General features: G+C 36.7%; 1 protein-coding gene across 1 annotated transcript; it reads left to right on the top strand.

Moving 5' to 3' along the window:
- The first annotated feature begins 1,636 nt into the window (after window positions 1–1,636).
- LOC110943014 (MATH and LRR domain-containing protein PFE0570w-like) lies at window positions 1,637–20,974 on the top strand. Its single transcript, XM_022184774.1, has 3 exons — window positions 1,637–1,688; window positions 2,292–3,507; window positions 20,743–20,974. Exons 1-3 carry the CDS (start codon window positions 1,637–1,639, stop codon window positions 20,972–20,974), a joined length of 1,500 nt encoding a protein of 499 aa, XP_022040466.1.
- Window positions 20,975–21,396: the final 422 nt, after the last annotated feature.

Raw genomic sequence — 21,396 nt, 5'->3', positions numbered from 1 at the left:
AAAATAAATTAACATTCTAATTTAATAAGTATATAATAACAACAATTCTAGTTATAAATAATTTCTGATTAAATAAATAACACAAATAATAATTCTGACTTATTTATTAATAATTCTGAAATATATATATATATATATATAATTCTGAAAATAATAAATAGAAATTCTGAAATAATAAACATAAATTCTGAAGTAATAAATCTGAAAATAATTCAGATTTAAATATAAATTCTGAAATAATAAAAACTGTTTTTAAATAAATAATAGTTATAAATCTGATTTAAATAAATAAGAAGTAAAATTCTGAAACAAGTAATATAAATTCTGATTATAAACAAATTCTGATATTTAAATAAAAATTCTGATTATTTTAAATAATAATTCTGTTTTAACAATAATAATTCTGGAATAATAATTATAGATTCTGAAATTATAAAACTGATTTATTAAATTAATTAATAAATCAGAAAATAATATATAGGTTTATAAAATTCTGATTTTATAAATACTTCTGATTTAATTAATAATCAGAAAAAAATATATCTGATTATATGTATTTATATACTATAATTCTGATTTATATAATAATAATAATAATAATAATAATAATAATAATATTAATAAAAATATAACTGAATAATCAAAAGATAAACGAAAATAAAAGAATAATTGAATCGGAAGGTTACCGGTCGGAGACGGGTAGGTGGTGGCCGGAGGCGGTGATGACGGTGGTCCGGTGGTGGTGAGCTCCGGTGAGGCGTGTACGGGTTCTGGCGAGTCGAGTGGTTTCGAGTCGGTGTTTCGGTTCTGTTTTATTTCGGTTTTAATGAACGAGTGAAAGGGATCGAATGAAGAAAAGATAGCCGGATATATATAGGTGAGTGGAGGTGATCGGTTACGGGAAAACAGAGCATGAATGGTCACCGGTTCCGGTTAAACAACCAAAGGCCGGAGAAGACATACGGTTTTGAGCGGTTATTTTGATTCAAATTCAGCATTTAATTACATGTTAAATGTAATTGGATCTCAAACTTATCACCAGTCCAAGACCCAGCCCAGCTGGTTGTGTGCGCGTTTGTTGAGTGAAGGGTCGCGGGTTCGAATCCTGTTTGATGCATTTAAACCACCTTTTTGTTATTAATTAGCCTGACTAACTGGGTTAGCCACTAACTGAGTTTTCTGACTCAGTTAGTGCTGCCCTTTAGTAAACTTAACCTGGTTAGTCTTATTTAACCGGTTTTCACCAACGGGGTTAGATTCGCTAACGGAAATGCTTAAAAATCAATAAAAATTTAGAAAATAATTATTTATTTAATTTAAATTGTTATTTTATTCATTTAAAATAATAATAAAATAATAGAATAATCAAATTTAACCCAAACTTCAATATTTTTACGGAATTAGCGTATAAATTCCCAATTTTTGTACGTTTTAGGGTAATCTCTTGGCAATGATGAATTAAAGAGTCGAAATTAAGATGGAGTTCCTCTGTTTTTACGTGTTTAACATAGTTTCAACGTGTTTAACATAGTTTCAACGTGTTTAACATAGTTTCAACGTGTTTAACATAGTTTCATAGTTTCAATGATTCATAGTATTCAAACACAAAATATGGATAAAATCATGCAATTTCATTATGACTTCAAGTCTCGAGTACAAGTTTGGAATTAGAATCAAGTACGACAAAGGTACAACTTACAAAAATAGAAAGTACAAGTAGACTTTCCAAAAATGGAAAGTTTGAAAATACGAAATGTTACAGGAAAAACTTTGACCACCCGGAAAAACTCTGATACCACTTGTAGGATCGTTTTACCAACCAAAATGAGTCGTTCAGAGGCGTTCTACTCAATATGAAAGGCGGAAACAGACATATCAAGTTCGGTTCAGCTAGATATTCACTTTAAATGTCTTTCTAATTAATCTAACAAAGTTTTACAGCGTAACGACACTTCGGCAACACTTCGGCTCCGGAAACACACATACATGAATGAATCAAACGAAATTACAGGGCTGCTATTTATAGGCTTCCTAATTTCGCATGAACTTTCAAACGGAATCACATTTCAGACGAAATTATAATTTCGTGCGAAATTACAAGGTGATTTCGTGTGGAATTACAAGTTCATGATTTCATGCGAAATTACCTATTCATGCGAAATTATATGTTTTCTTGATTTACGAGCCCTGATCTATCTATGTACATACAAGACTCGATACAAGACGAAGTCGACAGACGTATGCACCAACAGAGAATTTGATCGGAAAGTCTGTTGAACAAAGATTTTAAGAGATCGAGCTTGAAGAAGTCCAAGCTAGACGTAAAGTTGAGATCGAAGTTGAAATTAAAAACAAAGGCAAATGTGTTCAAATTGAAGGTGATGCTGAAGTAACTGAAAGGGCAATAGTTGTATCTGAGCCAACAAAAACTCCAGAAACTAATATTCTTGATCCTTGTCCTATATCTTCAGTCTCTGGTGTGTTTGATGTTGAAGTAGAAGATGATGATGTAGATGACGATGATGAAGATGATGAAGAGGATGATGAAGAAGAAAATGATGATGACATAATGAAAGATCATGCAGACGATGTTTATTCTGCAAGTAGTGATCATGATGATGATCAAGGTTCTACAGGCATTAAAATCACTGAAGCGTCTAATGAAGAAAAGATTGACGAATATCTTCATGATGATGCTAATGAAGAACCTGAGAATGCTGAAGGTGAGGGGGAGCCTGATGATACAAAGAATGTTGATGAAAGTGAAGATCATGTTACAAGACTGATTCTACGTCTTGAACATGGTGTAGAGGAAGGAGAATACTTGCATACTTATAACCTAGCTGATATCGTAAAGATGACGCATGTTGATGAAATTAATTTCAACTTTGATTTTGAAGAGGAGCTGAATCAGTTTGATATTAATCAGCAGCCTGAGTATCAGTACAAATATGTTGAAGATGCTGATATCTATGACAGAGTTGAAGTAGAAGACTGTAGTGATGAAGAACAGTCTGAGAATATAAATGTTGATACTTCTAACCTTCTGACGCTTGCAGAGTTTTTCAGTCAGGCGAATGAAGATGAGTTGAGAAGGAAGGTTACGGAAAGTGTGAAGAATAAAAGTTTTAATGAAATGTCGAAAGAAGAGCAGCGCGAAGAACGCAAGAAATGGTTCAACAAAGATACTGAGAGAAAATTCAAAAGACTGTTGAAGTTTAACAAGAGAGACAGAGAAGTGTCTTTGGGAGATATAATCAGTTGGGGGTATTTACCTCAGGTGAATGCATATGCGGTCCGAAGAGAGTTTGGGGTTCAATATTTCACGTATATTCAAGACATAATGTCTCTGCCAAGGTGGGACGTAGAAGAATTACCCAAGGTCAGAACATTAATGTTTCCTATCAGAGAACGTGATATGCCTACTTGGGGATTAATGAAGTTCGAAGCGATCAAAGATTTCAAACACTGGAAGCGGCACTATCCAAAGAAAGTTTTGGTGCATCCGTCTGTCGACTTCGTCTTGTATCGAGTCTTGTATAGATATAGGTAGATTAGGGCTCGGGAATCAAGAAGTTGGTAATTGTAAGTGATTCCGCTTGAAATGACCTCTTGTCATTTCAAGCGAAATACCATATTATTTTTGATTCTGCTCGAATGATAATAGGCTGATTCCGCTCGATATGTAACATGTTGATTTCTCTTGAAACATGTTCAAGCGAAATCAGATCGGCTATAAATAGGTCAACTTGGAGTGAAATCAGTAGCGTTGTCTTCCGGTTTGCAACGAAGTGCTGCCGAAGTGTCGTCGTGATTGTAAAAGGCTTTTATATCAATAAAATCGACAAGTTAAAGTGAATACAGCTGAAATAACATCAATACACTTGTTTCTGCCGCCTGTATTGGTGAAAAACTCTTCTGATCGACTCGTTCGGGTCTGAAAACGATCCTACAAGTGGTATCAGAGCTCAAGAGGAAGAGTTCTTGCCATTTCAGCTGTGTTTTCTGTTTTCTACACCTTCTTCTTTAAAATGTGAAATTTTTTGATGGTACATTTGACTCAAATTTTCACACATCACTCGTAATCATATATTAACAAATCCTGGAAAGTTTCAGAAGTAAAATCAATCTAAAAGTTGATATTTTAGCTATTCCGCTTGAAATTCTTTTCGAAATGATGACGTCACTGTGATTCCGCTTGGAATTTTGTTTTGGTTCCGCTCGAAAATATCATTCTGCTTGAGTGATTTCGCTTGGAAAAGAGGTTCCACTTGAGATTGTGACTGATTCCGCTTGAATCAACTTGATTTCGCTTCAAAGGTTGATTCCGCTTGAACTTACTTTGTGATTCCGCTTCAAGTGCCTATTCCGCTTGAAAAAGGTTGTTGTTGATTCCGCTTCAAAAGTAGGTCTCGCTTGAAAGTGAGTAATTGTTGATTTCGCTTGAAAGGAGGGTTTTGCTTGAAATTTGAAAATTGTGAACTTTTGAAAACCGAATCATGGATAAGGAGTTTTATAATGCCTTTGCTGGTCCAATGAACATTACTCAGACTACATTGCTTGAAAATGAAACGCGGACTTCACAAAAACCGCCTAAGCTTTTGGATATTGATGATTATAATGGTTGGTCTGAACGTTTTGGCAACTGGGTTGAAGCTTATCACTTGGATGCATGGGAACATACTGAAATTCCATATGAAAGGCCAACAAAGAACGGTAATCAGATAATGCCAATAAGAGAAATGAGTGCTGATGAAAAAAAGAAGTATAGAGATGAGAAATTGATGGTGAGTCTGTTACAGCAAGCGATTAAAGAAGACATATTGATTCTGCTTCAACATGATGGGAGTGCTTATTCGATCTGGAATGAATTGGAAGCAACATTTCTGGGAAGTGATGATATGCTCAAGAACAAGATGTCACTCATGAAGAAAGAATTTGATCTATTTTGTGGTTTGAAATCAGAAAACACCAAGCAAATTATTGAAAGATATTGTAACTTGGTGAGAATTATGACGAAATTAGGTATCAAAAAGGATACAGATGAGATGATCGAGAAACTAGCTGATGCGTTACCACATGATATTTGGGGAACTTATCTGATGATGTTGAGAAACAATACAAAGGAATATAAAAAGTTAACATTGGGTGAGTTCATCAAACATCTTGAAGCTCAAGAGATGGAGCAGAGAAAGATTGCTAGGATGAAGAACTATGATGGAGAACAAGATATTGGTTTGTATTTCAAAAGTGGTGTTAGTGAGAAGACAAATTTTTCTCCAAAGGTTGAAACTGCTTTTAATGCAAAAGGTTCTTCTGAAAGCTCATCTCAGGGATCAAGCAGCACAACAGGATTTTCTTCATTTCCAACATATGATCCACTGTTTTCTACAACAAAGAGTGGCAAAGTTCTTCAATGCAACATTGCTTTAAAACTTGAAAATGATCAGAATCCTACTGAGGAAGTTGCTAAAAGTCACATGTCTTAGTTGGTGACAGTGCTTGAATCTTATGGAGGCTTCGTTGCAGGGAGGATCAGGAATCCAATGCTCACGAAGGAGGATTATGATCAAATTGATGCTGAGGAGATGGAAATGATGGATATAAAATGGTGCATGGCTAGTGTGTTGAGACGGGCTGAAAAGTTTAAACAAATTACAGGCAGAGATGATTTTCGCAAGGCACATATTTCAACTTTAGGTTTTGATAAGTCTAAAGTTATTTGTTTTCGTTGCAGGGAAAAGGGGCATTTCAAAAGGGAGTGCACAAATCGTGAAGAAGTGGAGCTCAAAATCCTTTCGGAAACAACGACTACTATAAAAAGGCGATTTATCATCAAGTTACACATCAGCCGCATCAACAACAACAGGCACAAACTGCACATGGTAGAAAAGAAATTGAAGATTCAAAGAGAGCATGTCTGGTTAATCAGGGCAAGGATAGTGATTTCAGTTGGGATAAATACATTCCAAAGGATAGTAAAGTATGCTTGGCAGATCAAGAAGATGAAAAATTGCCAGAAGGTTTTAGTTGGGACAATTATTGCCCAGACAAAGAATTCATAGCCCAAGAGATGTTAAATGCAAAAGCTTTTATTGCTAATGCTTCTGATGTATATTGGGCAGAAAAATACAGGAAAATTAGGGAAGCTGAAGAGGAGAAATGGAGAAGAATTGAAGAAGAAGAAGAAGAAGAAGAAGAAGAAGAAGAAAGGAAACAAGCTGAAGCTGAGAAAAAGAAAAAGACAAAAGAAGAAGTTCTAGTGAGAATAGTCAAAGAAGTTCCAGAATTTGAAATCAAAATAGATGCTAAGACAGTCAAAGTTCCTGAGAAGTGCATGAATTGTGATTCTTTGATCAAGCAAAACAACGAGTTCCTCCACTGTTGGGATTGAACCCTGCCAAAGGAACAGATAATAAAAGCCAAAACTAGATTAGAGCAGTGGATCCAGAAAAAGCAGATGTTATGCATGCAAATCTCTCCCCTTGAAAATGGTTTCAACATCTGCTGACCTCCTATCTGCTGATCATGCAAACTGCTGACCTACAACTGCTGATCAAGTCAAAGACTGTTGAAGAACTAAAGCTCTGCTGCTCAATCTACTGCCTTGTTTTAAGCACTACTGATCATGACAAGTACTGCTGGGTTCACAGCAGTGGAAGGATGCAGCAGTTGTTTATGTTTACTTTATGTAATAACATCAGTAGTTAGCATAGTAGTGTTTGTATAGGTCAGTTGTTAAGAGTTTGTTAGGAGGTTAGATGTCACTTTCATGGTGACGTCAGCTTATATGCTCAGTGGTTTGCTAGTGCCTATAAATAGAACAGTGCTCTGTACTGTTCTGTTGAGCTCTTCACCATCTTCTTCCTGCACGAACAAATTACTGAGCTCGGGCTGAGGGGGAGTTTGCGAATCATACATGCAATTGTAATCAAAGTTTGAAATAAATTTAAGCATTTGGTTCTTTGTTGAAAATGTATGATTGAAAGCATTTCTTCTGTTTGATTGTGAAAAGTTTGCTTCCATTTAATTTCCGCTGCACTACTCTTTCATTGTTCATCTTAATTCAAACACAAATCACAATCAATCCAAACTCAGATCCTAACAATTGGTATCAGAGCCTGGACATTCAAATTTGATTTAACAATCATTTTGACATAAATAGTTCAGCTCACAATCGTTGATACTGATAGTTTGTTCATTTCGTTGAAAAACAGAGCAAGGTTTAATCACCATTAAAGTTGATTAATCAGTGCCTATAAAACAACCAGGTTGACGTCACAATCACAAGATGATAAGAATAACATCGGTTCTCTTTTTAAACCACCTATGCTTAAATGTAATGAGTACAACATCTGGGAGAGAAGGATGGGTCACATCCTTGCTCAACAGAACACTGGATGTTGGAGGTCTGTTGTTTTTGGTCCTCATGTTCCTATGGTGCCAAGTGCTGAGGATGCAAAGAAGTTCGTTCCAAAACCAACTGAAAACTATACTGAAACTAATTTTCAAAAGTTCGAACTCGATGCCAAAGCATTTAGCATCATAGCTTCTGCATTACCCAATGAAATCTATGCTGGGCTGTTACACTGTAACAGTGCCAAAGAGTTGTGGGATGCATTGAAGGAACAATTTGGGGGGATGGAAGAGGTTATTGAAAACAACAGGGAAATTCTGAATCAGCAGTATGAAACATTTTGTCACATCAAAGGGGAATCACTAACCCAACAATTTGAGCGTTTCAGCTCGTGAACTAAGGCTTGTTAAAGTTACATTTCCAAATGCAACTAAAAATAGCAGATTCCTTAGATCATTGCCTGAAAAATGGGACCCAATTGCTTTTGTCACCAGGAATTCAGCTGAGTTCAAAGATCTGACCCTGACCCAACTCCATGGTCGACTCCTGACCTATGAAAGGGAGTTAAACCAGTAAAGGAAGTTGCAAGAGTCTGGTAAAGTTGCTGATGACTATTCATTTAGCAGCACAGCTCTGTTTGGTCAGGAAGAATCTGGTAGCAGCAGTAAGGATTAGAGTTATGATCATTTTATTGACATAACTGCTGGTGCTAATTTCAACAACTCTGATTCTCACTCTGCAAATTATGTTTTCACTGCAAATAATGAAAACCAGATATCAGATAACTTGTGCTTTGAACTCAATGATTTGCAACACTTTGATCCCACTGACTTAGAAGAGATGGACATATTGCATCAATTGGCTTTGCTTAGTGTTAGAACAAGCAAATTCTACAAAAGAACAGGGAGAAAATTCCCAGGGCTTCATGGGAATTTTAGGGTGGGGTTGGATAAGTCGAAAATCAAGTGTTACAAGTGTAATAGGCTAGGTCATTTTGCTAGGGAATGTAGGAATCAAACCACTGGTCCAATAATTACTCATCCTAGTTCAAACCCTAGACCACAACAGCAAAACACTGTGCACTATACCCAATATGCCCCTGCAGCACATGTTAACACTGCTCATTATGCTGCAACCCATGTGCCTGTGCATTATGTTCAAACCACTGTTCCACAAATTCAGTATGTTCAAGCCCCTGTTCCTCAGGCACAAGTGCAACCTGTTGCACCTCAACAAGCTGCTCCAACAGTGGCTCAACCAGATCAGCAAAGCTTCTTCACACAAGGCTTTGTTGATTGGAGTAGCATGCCTGAAGAACTTGGTGATGAAAATTTTGCTCTCTATGCTTCTAATGATACTTTTGATAATGAATTTTGTTTGATGGCATTAGAGTCAATACCAGAAGGGGTAGAAACTGAAGGTGAATAGCTAAGTGCTGAAACAATGGATGAAGTTGCTGAAGCAGTGGTTACTGCAGTTGCTGGTGAACTACTGCTGGGAGAAAATTCAGAAACCCTGATTGAACCACTATCCGACCCTTGGTCCAAAGATGACAAAGAGAAAGAAGAGTTGAAGAAAGCTGGTGAGGGAGAAGGGAGAGCTGATGAAGAAGATGATCATCAATGTAATTGTACCATGATGGCTACTGCCAAGGTAACTCCTCAAGTTCTTGAAAAACTGTGTTCAGAAAAATGTATCATTGCATTTGCTAACATCAAAGAGGTAAATGAAAACCTTAGGGATAAAGTCTTGTCTGATGAAGTCAAATTTGAAAAGTCATTAAAAGAACTTAGAAACAAATTGGCTGAAAAAGATAAAGAGATCAGCAGTTTAAAAGAAGAGCAGAGCATAACCAAAACTCAACTCCAAACTATGGTAGAAAAATACCAAGTTTGCAAAAAGGAGTTCGAGTCTACCCAGATCACCTGTGAAAGATGGGTGGAGTCTTGTAAAGGGTATGAGGTTATGCTTGCAAAACAGCTTGAAAGCATTGTCAAGTTTGGAATAGGACATAGAAAATATGATGAACTTGTAAACACTGCTGAAAAACAAGCTAGTTCAACTGAGATAATTCCAACCAACAAAAATTGCCAAGAGGTTACCGACAAACGTGGTAACAAAATTACTCTGGAAAGATCTGTGGGATCCTCAACTTTTGAGGAGATTGAGAAATATCAATTTAAACCCACATGGTCTGATGAGTGTGATATCCTGGAAAACTTCAAACCAATGAATTTCACAACCACTGATGGTGTAAAAGCTCCAAAAGCAAAGATCATTCCAATCAAAGATATCCCAACAGTGGTTCAAAACTCTGTTGCAAAGGAATCTGAGAAAAGGAAGAAAAGAGAAAAGATTAAAAACTTGTTTTGTGATTTTTGTGAAAAAAGGAATCATCTAACAAAAGACTGTTTTCATCTAAAAGCACATGATCTAAACAAAACAAGTATCATTATACCTGCTGATAGCTGCACCATCTATGGTAAAGATAACCATAAAACTAAGGAATGTGTGTATCTCAAAAACTTTGATGAGAAAAAGAAGGAGTACACAGCAAAAACATTCTTAAGTTCATCAGCATCATCTGTCAAATTCACCAAGAAACAACCACTGTTTATCCCAGTCAAAACAGCTGTCACAAAACAGCTGAACCAAACATCTGTTCAAAGGGATGTTCAAGTGACTGATGCACCCCCTGCCAATCAATTCAGGAGAGGCAAAGGACAACCATCATACCAAAGAATTCCACATGTTTATGAGGCTTACAAAAAGCCCTCTAAACCAAGAGTGAACAGGCATCCTTTTGGTTATCAACAGGTGATTGGCCAAGACCCTCAACAGTCGTTAGAGAAAAACATTCCCAAAAATGTTCAAACCCCTGAGCTAACCACTGTCCATGCATCTGTCATCATCCCAGACACTGTTGAGACCCCATCCAAAGCCTTATTGGCTTTGGAGACCTTAATGAACTAATCCTTTTACTTCATGTGCAGGGAACTTCTGCATGCTTAGATAGTCTTTGGTATGTAGATAGTGGAGGCTCCAGGCACATGACAGGATGTAAAGCCCTACTCAAAGATTTCAAAATCCATGGAGGGGGTGATATATCCTTTGGGAATAATAGTAAAGGGAAAGTTCTGGGGTCTGGTACAGTTCAGTCTGGAAATATAAAATTTGAAAATGTCAATCTGATAGACAATCTGAAATTCAATCTCCCGAGTGTCTCACAAATGAGTGACAAGGGGTATGGGACATTCTTCACAAAGGAGTGTTGTAGGATTGTTGGACCAGAAATGGTTAAAAAGATTGAAGCAATAATAAGATCAGGAAGGTAAAGATTCTTTCCGTAAAAATGAGTTAAAAATTGACTTCATTGAGAGAGGGTATGCAGACACAATGATGAAGAGGGACACCTTACAAAAAGGTTTCTTCCCTCCTTCAACACGGTTTTTATTCCAAACCCTCCTTATGTGTGTTTCAAATAAAACCACTTCTTTTAATGAAATACCAACGAAGATTCAAAACTTGGGATATGCCATTTTACAAGAAGAAAATTTTAACTATTCCAAGGTAATCTTCAATGATTTGGTTAAAAATGTTGAAACAAAATCATTCTTACTATTTCCAAGATTTCTAAGCTATTATTTTGAAAAGAAATTCAGTAACGATGATCTTTCTGTAATAAACAAAGGTGACTTTATTCAAATGCACAACTTAACTGCTGAAACTTTTACAAGAATGTCAACACCTTGCAAAACACAAGCAGAGGTGCCTAAGCAGACTCTAGCAGCAAACACTACTCCTCAGGCATCTGCTGCTGAGCCCACTTCTCAATGTGATCAAGGTAACATACCTTAAATAACCCTTACATAACTTAGAAATAAGTTTTGGATGGTTTGGTATGCCGAAATCAAATTTATTCGCTTACAGGGACTAAATTCGACAAACTGCGAAAGTATGTCAATTTGTACTGTAACAGACCTTCCGGAACTTGATCATAAGTTAAATATGCCCTAAATATCCTTTACATAGCTTAGAAATAGGCTTTGAGGTGTTTGGTGCGCAAAAATAAATTTTATGCTCATTCAGGGACTAAAAGCGTCAAAAAGTGCATAAGTTTGCATTTTCGCGCATATTTTACGTTCTGAATACTTCCGGACATCCAAAATTTTATGTAATCATTAAAATATTTTATTTTAGTGTTTGGCATGATAAAAATCCATTCGTCGCGCAATTTGGATCGTTTTTCGCGTTTATGCGCATTCCGTCGTAATTAACCGAACAACGCAACCGTACGACCAAACGAACCGACATCCAAGATATTTTTTAGCACATTTTAAGTTCCCTATACTTTAACTTCATTTTAGAGCTTTGAAATGGGGTTAACGGGGCTTAAACGTGTCAAAAATGCATCAAATACCAAGTTTTGGGGCTGCAGGGACCAAAACTGCCAATTTTGAAAGTTGCTGACCTGCAAGGTCCTTACGGTCCGTATGGACCTTTTCTTACGGTCCGTAAGCATGTCCCAGATCAGCAGAATTGGTTTCCAGCTTGTTCCAGCTGTTCCACACCTTTGCTAATGGTTTTTCATCAATCTATGGGCTATTTTTGATGGTTTTTAAGTGCCCATGGTATCCAAATACCATGTGCCCACTTGTACGGCTTAGATCGGAGCTCAATCTTCGAGAAACGATCTTAACGGCTCTTGAATTCCTATAAATACCCACCCTCATTCATTCCTCCAACTCACACTTGATCTGATTTTGGCTCTCTAAGTTGAAGTTTATGCTTCATACCTGAGAGTAAATCGGATCAAGAACTGCGTTTGACTTTCTGCATTGACCAGTTTGTGGTCAACGCGAAGTTCGTTTGAACTTCATAACGTGAGCGTAATCACGATGGTTATAGTCCCTAGTGACTATACCCACTGATTACCACGTTATCTAGGCTCAGTGACGAGTCGTAGTTTCGGCCAAAATGCGTTTCCTCGCGTATTTTGTAACCAAACTACTCTAGGATATCAAAACCGTTTGTTTTAATACCAAACCTGTTTTCTAACTTTACTAAACATGTTCTAGCATGTTTAGCTCGTCGCTTTTAGAATTGTGCTTGTTTAGGGTCGTAAAGGTAAGCGATCTAATCAATCGCTTATACTTTTGAACCCGACCCATTTGGTCGATCATTAGGATCCGACCAAACACTTTAGGTGACCATAGTTGTATAGGGAATAACCTTCCGAGGTTATACCTTATGGTCACGTCGTTTAAGTAGTTGTATGATAAGTAGTTCTTATGCCTTAGGTAAATTACCAAAATGCCCTTTTTGCGCATAAATTCATTTTAAGCATATGTAACATAATTTTTGACATCTAAGCTGATTTGGCAACATTATTAGACATGTTAAGGCATATAATACTTGTCATAGGGCTAGTTAGGCGGTCCGAATGCGTTTTACGCAAACGACGCGTTAAAGTGGCATAAGCTACCTAAACGGGTCGTAATGGATCAAAAGCACTTAGGATAGGTTTCGTTTTAGTACGTAGGCTTTGTTTAACTATATTACATAAGTTCCCATACTTATTTGGTTTACGAACCCTTGTACTACCCGATCCTCCGATGGGTCCGTTTATTAATGTAGATACCTATATTAGGTGCCGTTTGAATCCATGATCTTCTAGCTTGCTTGGTGGTTATCCTAGGACTTCTAAACAATCTCAAGTGAGTACATAGTCCCCTCTTTTACTGTTTTCCAAATGTTTTGGGGTGGAACACATGTGCCTACTTGTTACTTTCATGATTTCATGCTTTTATATCATATACTTGCTATGTTCACTAGTACACTATTAGTACATGATTTTATTACGTTTTTGCTATGTATGCCCATTGTGTGCATATTTAGTACATCGTTTTACATGACATTTTATGCTATGTATGTTTATCATACTTAGTACATTTTACATCACATGCTATGTATGCCCATTGTGTGCATATTTAGTACATCATTTTACAAGACATTTTATACTTTGTATCATGCTATGTATGTCAACCCGTCGCATACTTAGTACATTGTTTGTGCATTCTTACCTATGGTTTGGTTGTTACATATTTCACTTGCCATACATGACATTTTGTTTACACATTACTTGATTGACATTTGACAACGGTTTAGACGTGGGCAATTTACATTGATGGTTTATGTGGGTAAGTGATTTGAGTAACGAGACGTGTGTAATGTGATACAAGCATGGTGGATACGCCGCTGGTACTTCCTATATATAAGTGCTTGTATTATATTACATGGCGTAGCGTTATTTAAATCATTCATTTGGATTTATACATTGTTACACAAATAACATATTTTTCACAAGACATTGTTTTACAAAACAGTTTGTTTTATACAAACTCATTTTTCACTTGGTTATTCATTTAACCTTACATCATTTTTTTAACTATACCTATCTATCATCGATTTTCAAACGTTTTATAAAAGCAAACACTTAAACTGGATTTATGACAAGTTTTTGGTTAAACATTTTCTTAAACCTAAGTCATGAATCCTGTTTTTCATAAAACCTATGTACTCGCCGGCATTTTTATGCTGACGTATTTTCACATGTGTTTCAGGTACAGTAGTTGGTGTTATATGATGATGACGTTGGTGTATGCTCATATAGGAATGGACGAGGCCTTAGTGACATTAAAAGATGCAAGACTAGTTAATTTTGTTATGTTTCTTTATTGTTAAGACATTGTAATTTCTTTTAATCAATAAAACAACATTTCAATTTCCATGTGTTATGAAACAATGATTCTGTTACAACACTCCCCGACGTTTCCGCCACGTTTTGTTGTTTTACGTGGTCGGGGTGTGACATTAAAGTACCAGGAATTGACGGACATAGTTGAAAAACTGGATACCTCTGTTGCAGAAATCAAAGAAATGTTGCATCAGTTGTTGACAGTTCAAATGGTACAATCCACTGCTGTTCCACCTCAAGCACCTGCTCCACCACCAGCAGATGTTACAAATGAGCTCTGGAACCTTTTTCAACCTTTTCTCCAACAACAACAACAAGTGGCTGATCAGCAACATGACAAACATGTCCAAGAGCTGAGAAACACAATGGAGTCTAGGTTCAAGAACACACAAGATGACATCAAGGCTATCAAGGTCCATCTGTTGACAACCACTGGCACTGCTCCTCCAACAGTTCTTTTTATTGATAAACTACCCCCAGATAATGCCAAAAAGGGGGAGAAAATTCAGGAGTCGAAGAAGAAAGGGTTTGATAATGGTCTGTATCTTGAGCCTGAAAAGCATGCTATGCTCAGAAACATTCCCTTGCCAGATGGAAACAAAAAGGTTGATGTTACCCAAAATGCACTTGATAAAGGTGTAATCAGTGTAAAAAGGGATAGAGCGGCAAAGGATTTATCAAGGTGGAATGAGGAGAAAAGAGCTTTCATGGAACTGAATGCGCAGGGTTGTTCTGGTGTAAAGGATGTTCAAAATCCTGTACCAAAAAGAAATCTTACTAGAAAAGTAAGGAAGCCCATGTCCACACCATCCAGTCTTCCTAAGCATACTTCAAAACCACCATCCAAAAGCCACCAACGTCAAACCTCCACCCAAACAGCTGCTGAAACTCCTGCTGTATCAACATCTGCTGGTACTTCAGTTGTTACAACATCTGCTCCCACTTCAACACACACCACTTCAACACACACCACTATCATTGCCTTATCACCACCAAAAACAACATCTCCACCATCACCTCCTGCCAAAAAGCAGAAGACAGCAGTTGTTTCAACAACTGTTAGTCAGTCTCAAACCACTGCCACTCAAACTACCTCCACTGTTCCACCCAAAACATCATCTGCCTCTCCTAAAATAAAAAGGAGAAGGATTATCATATCAGATGATGATTCTCCATCACCACCACCAACAGCTTCAAAATCCCAAGCACTTGTCACAATTCCAAAACCCATTCCTCTCTCTTCAGCTCAAATCCAAAAGCCATTACCTCCTGCAGGTGTTGTATTTCTTTTGGAACTCATAGCAGTTAGGGAAGAAATAAAATCTTTCTATTATGAGGATGACCCTGCCAAAAGGAGTTTGCCATCGATTGAAGGATATCCCAGGCCAAATAATATTGAAGAATATTTGAAAATCAAGGCCAAGCAAGCAGAGGATATCTCAATCAAAATAAACAAGGGAAATCTGATAGAGAATTTCAGCAAAACTATCAGTTTCTACTCACACAGGTCAGATCTATGGAGCAATTTGCTAAAAATGTATGTCAGCAAATCTCTAAAAGGGCAGATGAGTCCTTGAGAAAAGACTACATTGAAAACATCATGACCTACAAGAAATATAAGGGGGAGAAACACATGTACAAAGCTGGACCATTCCTGAGCTTGAAAAAGAAGTAGCCAGGATTCATGAAATGATCAAAAATAAGGTCAAGCAGACTCCTCCTGAAAAATTCAAACAATTTGAAGCTGACAAGGCCTTAGAGTTGAAGAGAATGAAAGAGGAACTGATATCAGCTGATTATGGGTCAAAGAATTCTGTGTCAAAGTGGGGAGAAGCTAGGGTCAGGGCCACCTATAAAAGGTTGGAGGAACTTAGGAAGAAAGATCCAACAGCTCCACAAAAGCCTGACTACTCCAAAGAAGAGGTCTCAAAAAGACCACCAAAGCTGCAAGCCAAAAGAACCACTGCTCCCGCTGGTGCGGCCATCTACAAAAGGAGTCAAAACCAGTTGGGTGCTGAAACAGTTCAAGATCTAATTGCTGGAAATGACCTTGTAAAAGAGGGCATTAAATTATGATGAAAGAAGATCCTGAATTGGAACAATCTGCAAGTACTGCTCAGCCAGTCATAAATAGGCCTGCTTCACCAAATACCTCTACCAATAAAAATCTCCCAAGAAACCCACCAGGCTCAAAAGTACTAAAGTGGAAAACTGATAAACAGACCCACGTACTAACAGTGTTCAAGTTTAGTTGAGAAGTGAAGAAATTAACAAGGGAACAAGCTCTTGGCCAGAGTCTTGAAGATTTGCAGGATCTCCTTGATCTTCCACTTAGCAGGGATGATGATGACACAGATGCCTTAACCTTTGAATTACAACTCAAAGGGCAAATAAGGGAACTGCTGATGAGGCAATAAAGATCTACAATAATGGAGAGTTTTGGCATTATCTGTTCCAGGGGGAGATTGTTGGGATTGAACCCTGCCAAAGGAACAGATAATAAAAGCCAAAACTGGATCAGAGCAGTGGATCCAGAATAAGCAGATGTTATGCATGCAAATCTCTCCCCTTGAAAATGGTTTCAACATCTGCTGACCTCCTATCTGCTGATCATGCAAACTGTTGACTTACAACTGCTGATCAAGTCAAAGACTGTTGAAGAACTAAAGCTCTGCTGCTCAATCAACTGCCTTGTTTCAAGCACTACTGATCATGACAAGTACTGCTGGGTTCACAGCAGTGGAAGGATGCAGCAGCTGTTTATGTTTACTTTATGTAATGAATTATAACATCAGTAGTTAGCATAGCAGTGTTTGTATAGGTCAGTTGTTAAGAGTTTGTTAGGAGGTTAGATGTCACTTTCATGGTGACATCAGCTTAGATGCTCAGTGGTTTGCTAGTGCCTATAAATAGAACAGTGCTCTGTACTGTTCTGTTGAGCTCTTCACCATCTTCTTCCTGCACGAACAAATTACTGAGCTCGGGCTGAGGGGGAGTTTGCGAATCATACATGCAATTGTAATCAAAGTTTGAAATAAATTTAAGCATTTGGTTTTTTGTTGAAAATGTATGATTGAAAGCATTTCTTCTGTTTGATTGTGAAAAGTTTGCTTCCATTTAATTTCCGCTGCACTACTCTTTCATTGTTCATCTTAATTCAAACACAAATCACAATCAATCCAAACTCAGATCCTAACATCTACAACATAAAAAGGCTGAAAGAATCATATGATACACTGAACAGAGAAATGAACAAGTATAACGAGTCAAGTAGTGAACAAGCTGTAGCAATGAATACACTCAAAGGAGCATACATGTGACAGCTTGACAATGTCAACTACTACACAGAGAAGTGTGCTGAGCTTGAATTAAAGCTGGCAACACAAAGAATCGAAACTGAAAGAGTTAACAATTTATTGAAAAGTTACTCATGTTCTACTTTTGTTGTTGACAGGATTTATCCTATTGTGGAAAGAATGAAGACTTTTGAAGAAGAGAAGACTTCGGAAGAAAAGAAGTCCGAGACAAAAGAAGATGATGAAGTGGAAATTTCTGGTAAGAGACCAAGTGTTGTCTACAATAGATGTCCGCCCCCGGTCGAAAATGGATATTCTCCTCGAAATCCAAATTCCGAAATAGTCAAAAAGGCAACAAACTTACAGTGGGAGTCAGGGTCGTCGGATAATTTGCCAGAAAATATTGATGTTACGTTCACATCGTCCGTCATTGATCATGAGTCCAAGTTGATAAAAAGTGTAGTCGATCAGGTGTTGGATAAAGATGACATTAAGGAGTCAAAAACGGAGTCCAAATCCAAATCAAATTCTGAGTCCGACATATCAAAATCAACAATCAAACAGGACAAACATGTTTATGATAAAGAATTTTTGTTATCAAAATCCAATTTGAATGACGAACCGGTCAAAGTAGCATATACTTTGAAAGATTCTGACAAATTATATTCTGATGAGATTTTTCCAATAAGGAGTGTTAAAATTGAAATGATTCAAAAGGTTTTCAAAATCACAGAAATTAATATTTCTGAAATAAAAGATTTAAATCTCACTGGAAAACCTAAACAATACACTTCAAGAGATCGACAAAGAATTAACAAGAAAATGGGTTACAATTGTGGTTATAGTTTCCAAAAGAAACCAAACCATAATGGTAATTTCAAAAAGAAAGGTCTTGGATTTAATCAACCGAAAAATCATAAAAATGAAAAAGTTTATAAACCAAAAACTATGTTTGTTTCAGGAAAATCTTCAGAAGCTGAGAAAGAGCAAGCATTCAGGAAGCAGACAAATCAAGAATTCCTTGCCAAGAAGCAAGAAGAATTGAAGAAGAATGTTGTTCAGTGCAAAACTGCTGGACACATTGCTAGGAATTGTTCGAAAACATTCCAACCAAAACAGGAAGTTTCTGAGAAACTAAAGGAATAGATTGTTGAGAAAAATGAACCACCAACGAACAAACTTAAAGTTTTTGAAAATTCAACTTTTGAGGTTGGTGAATGTTCGAAAAATGTTTTCAAAAAGAAGGAAAAACTTAACAACCAACAATGGGTTGTTAAGAAATCAAGAGACAGTTCTGGTGATGAATCTGATTCCATAAAATCAGAGGAGCCGCATGTTGTTGTCAAAGAAGAGAAGAAAGTTCCGCCAGTGGATGATGTGAATTTTCCACCACTGACAGCTAAAAATTTGAAATCTAAAATTGGGAAAATTGAAATTTCAAATCAATTCTTTTCTAAAAAGAAAGATTTGGATGTTGAAAGAGCTTTTAACCCTGCAGTAAAAAATATTTTTGGAAAAATGATTGAGGGGAAGGCTAAAGGGGTAAAGGATTTCTATCAATCAAAAAGAAAAGATGGAACCCCAAGTGAGACTAAACAAGTTACACCCAAGGCTGGTCAGGCTTGGGTGGATATATTCTTTGTTGAATAGAAACCTGACTTACCGGAGCTCCCAAGTTGGTAATCGCGGAGCATGAATCGGCATCATTCTTGAAAATATTTTTGAAAATTTTAATTGAGAAATGTGAATTGCCGGAACTCCCAGGTTGGTAAGCGTGGAGTAGGAATCGGTATCTTGGGATTTCAACCAACAAGTGGTAATTGGTTGAAAAGCTTTGTTACAAGTATTTGATTTTTGATCTTACAAGAGGTTAATCAAGGTCATTAATTTGAACTTGAGTTAACTATCCTTCAAAATATTGGCAAACAATGTGATGATATTACCCCATTTCCTACAAATGGTAAAATCAACAAAACTTATTTTTCGGAAAAACCATTTTGGTTAAAACAAACTTAAGTGTTTTGAAATCATAATGGGAAAATAGTTTGTTGTGAGGGGGAGTTCTGATTGTTTGTGCCAAGTGGATGGAGAATTGAGGCAATTCGACATCATGTTGTCATATTTCTGTATAGTTTGTTTTTCAAATCTCTTTAAATGTGTTTGAATTTTAGGGGGAGCAAAAATTTTCAGAAAATCCAAAAACATTAGAAAATTTGGAAAAGCCAAAAACATGATAAAATGAAAAATGAGTTTTGTTGCATAAAAGAGGAAATGATAGTACATCAGTGGACTATCACAACATGCTAAAGAAATGTATAGTAAAAAATGTGATAAACAATCTCACTATGGATGTGCCAGTAAGTTGTTGCACATTTAGTAGATTGTGACGAGATATAAACTTAAATTTAAAACTTGCTTATATCGGTGGGTAACATTTCTTGGATATATGGGTAACCCCCGAAATTTTGTTTGAAAGGTCCCTTTTTCTGAGATACTAGGTCTTTATACTCAGTGATATCTGGGGTATTATCCCGGGACTTCTGCTGAATGGAAATTCTAACCTAGTCCTTGTATAATACTTTCTACAAATGCTTGAAACATAGCATAGCCCCCAGCTTAAAAAATGATGAAACATGGAAAATGCTAATCATGAGCTGTTGAAGAAAAGATCCTCTAAAGGGGACACACCTAAAGTCGAGTCGTCATCTCTCTGCTGAACGGAAGTTCTGACCTGAGCTCTCACGGTTTCGCATCTAACCCCTTTACAGATATCATCTGTGGTATACTCACCTGTAAGACTGAATATTGGGATATGGATACGGGAGTATATTCAAGTGGTGGGACACGCGAATAAGTTTAAGTTCTTAAGACATTAATCTCGTATCTCGGAACAATTGAAATCTGTGTAAAAATTTAAGTGGATCAGTATACTGACAATCTAGGTAAATTGTTTAGAACTTAAAATGAAATCAAGCTTAACGGTGTTAGTGATTTGTCTCAAAAACAGATATGATCCTCATGCACAAACTCACAAAAATATTGTATGGAAATATTTCTTTACTGCATTTATATTCATTAAAAAATTCAAAAAGATTTTAGTGTATTTTAGCATAAACTTTTGAAAAATAAAAAAAAATTTGACAACTGATGATGAAAAGGTTATTTTCAAAATCCCAAGTGCTAAACATGAAGAACAGGTTTGGATAAAGAGTGTGTGAAAATGATTGTATTTTACAAGTGATTTTCAGAGAATAAATCATTTTGAATGTTTTTTTGCAAATGGTTTCTAAATTTTAAATCTTTAATCTTTAAGAAACTTATGTGTGTGGTAGAGAATATGCAGGTATGAAGATTGACCAAAGCCAGATTCCGATATCTGAGCAGATGGTGATTTCCAGACTACGATCCCAGTACATTGAGAGGGGGAGTCTGAAGGCATCAAGAGAGAATTTTGAAGATGCAGAAATTCAGTTTGAGTTTCTAGAAGAAAAAGATAGAGATTGTTTAAGGATGCTTAAATTGAAGAATACTTCGAAGAATAGCACAAAGACTGATAAAGACTGAAAGTTTGACAACCGAAGACTCGACACTGAAGACTCCATCAACATCCGAGGCGGAGTTTGTTGGTGCATCCGTCTGTCGACTTCGTCTTGTATCGAGTCTTGTATAGATATAGGTAGATTAGGGCTCGGGAATCAAGAAATTGGTAATTGTAAGTGATTCCGCTTGAAATGACCTCTTGTCATTTCAAGCGAAATACCATATTATTTCTGATTTTGCTCGAATGATAATAGGCTGATTCTGCTCGAGATGTAACATGTTGATTTCGCTTGAAACATGTTCAAGCGAAATCACATTGGCTATAAATAGGTCAGCTTGGAGTGAAATTAGTAGCGTTGTCTTCCGGTTTGCAACAAAGTGTTGCCAAAGTGTCGTCGTGATTGTAAAAGGCTTTTATATCAATCAAATCGACAAGTTAAAGTGAA

Source organism: Helianthus annuus, chromosome 5 (genome assembly GCF_002127325.2).
Source record: "Helianthus annuus cultivar XRQ/B chromosome 5, HanXRQr2.0-SUNRISE, whole genome shotgun sequence".
NCBI lineage: Eukaryota > Viridiplantae > Streptophyta > Magnoliopsida > Asterales > Asteraceae > Helianthus > Helianthus annuus.
Note: the sequence above shows the minus strand (reverse complement) of the source record. Positions and strands in the feature narration are given on the sequence as shown.